Raw genomic sequence first — 1,724 nt, forward strand, 5'->3', positions numbered from 1 at the left:
CGATTCGGTTTTCAGAACCTTGATTTTCAACTCCTAACTGAGCATTGTCCATTCTGGTGGGAACCGGTGAGTTGAGGAACCTGAGTTCCCTCTTACTTTTTTGGCCCCTACTATCAACTTATTATTGTCATTATTTGAATTTGACTATAGAAAATAAACCAAAATGACCTTTATGAGCCCTAGAAGCTTCTAGGATCCTCCTTCACACAATCTATCGCGGAAGCCACCATGGTCCTAGACGTGTTGGTCCAAAACCTTATTTGCTTATTCAAATCAATAAACAATAAATTTCATAAACTAGCTAATAGAAGGTTCCATTCTAGGCGTCTATTTTGAACACGGTCACCATAACATCATAGATTGTCATTATTAATAGATACATATAATATAATTCCTTTTATAACATTAATTCTAGTAATTATATCCACATGCCAAAATCCACACGATATCTTACTTTCTAGATCAACTACCTTTCACACGCTTCGATATCATTATATAAAAGGCATTGAAGCAGTCCTTAGTTGAAACCTGAAAACCTCTAATACAATCTGAAGCAACACTCAAATAATCCTAATCCTTCAATATCTCATCAAGAATTTCATCAGACATGAATGGACACAGCTCTTCATCCTATGGAACTTCATGGGCCGATCAGTGGGACGATGGGCCTGATCCAGTGATGGTTGGACATGACAAGAAGACCAACGGTACTGCTAAATACAAGGAGAAGCTAGGCCATGGTATCGACAAGACCAAAGCCGTAGCTTCCAGTGGCGTGAAGAAGTTGAAGGATGGCACTACCACTGGATTCAACTGGATTAAGACCAAGTATTCCAAAGCTACTCAGAAAAATTAAGATATGATTTGCGAGTTTTGATTTTGAAAAGGAAAAGAAAGGTTTAAATTGTAAAATAGAGTTTCTTTTACTCTTTAAACCTTTTCTTTTTTGTTTCTTTCTCTTCAAAACTTATCTCGTTATATAGTTGTCTCTTTTCATCAAACCACTTTTGTAAATCATTTTTTTCTTATTTGATTAGGTTATTACTTTGTTTATGTCTTCATTTGGCCTTTGGATTCATTTATTCTTGGGGGGCACATTCATATACGATTGTTTCTGTATTATGATGTCTAATATTATTCCATGTTAAGTTAATAATAATAAGGATCATATGTGTTATACTACGTACCGTTTTTATATCATTAGTTTAAACGATTAAAGTTTTTCGTTTGAGCCAAGTTCTGCAAATATGGCCGGTTTGAAATTTTCCAGAATGGAAGTTCATTTATTTTACTTGGTCATATTTTGAATAGAAATACAGTAATAGTATACTTGCACGATTGAACAAGTATATACATAATATATTTGTGGGAAGAGTTTCCTTCTTACATTTTGCGTAGTCAATGTTTCGCACAAAGAGTTGATTTTACATTATGTGGGATTTGACCAAATCATATACATCTTTTCCAATAGAACTAGCTACCTATGTATTTTGGAGGCCACTTAGATAAAGACGTTTAAAACGTCTTTTTTTAAAGATGTTTTCATGTTATGTTTTAATTGATTTCTGTATAATTTATTCGGTGTTTCTCATCACATATTATTAAATTCCTCAAAAAATTTTCTTTCCAAAAACAATAAAAAATATTTAATTTAGACTAAAACAAAAAAAAATAATAGATTAACTATTAAATTTTTTTTAAAAGATTATTTACATAAAAAATAT

General features: G+C 32.1%; 1 protein-coding gene across 1 annotated transcript; it reads left to right on the plus strand.

Annotated features, from left to right (window-relative positions):
- Positions 1-502: 502 nt before the first annotated feature.
- Positions 503-1,182, plus strand: LOC107632678 (uncharacterized). Its single transcript, XM_016336348.3, has one exon. The coding sequence runs from the start codon at positions 608-610 to the stop codon at positions 854-856; it is 249 nt and encodes an 82-aa protein (XP_016191834.1). The 5' UTR covers positions 503-607; the 3' UTR covers positions 857-1,182.
- Positions 1,183-1,724: the final 542 nt, after the last annotated feature.

The sequence above is a fragment of the Arachis ipaensis genome, chromosome B1 (genome assembly GCF_059453495.1).
Source record: "Arachis ipaensis isolate K30076 ecotype BB chromosome B1, ASM5945349v1, whole genome shotgun sequence".
Lineage (NCBI taxonomy): Eukaryota > Viridiplantae > Streptophyta > Magnoliopsida > Fabales > Fabaceae > Arachis > Arachis ipaensis.

Excerpts from the sequence above, each read along its gene's own strand:
- LOC107632678 (XM_016336348.3), top strand. The coding sequence starts at position 608 with ATGAATGGACACAGCTCTTCATCCTATGGAACTTCATGGGCCGATCAG.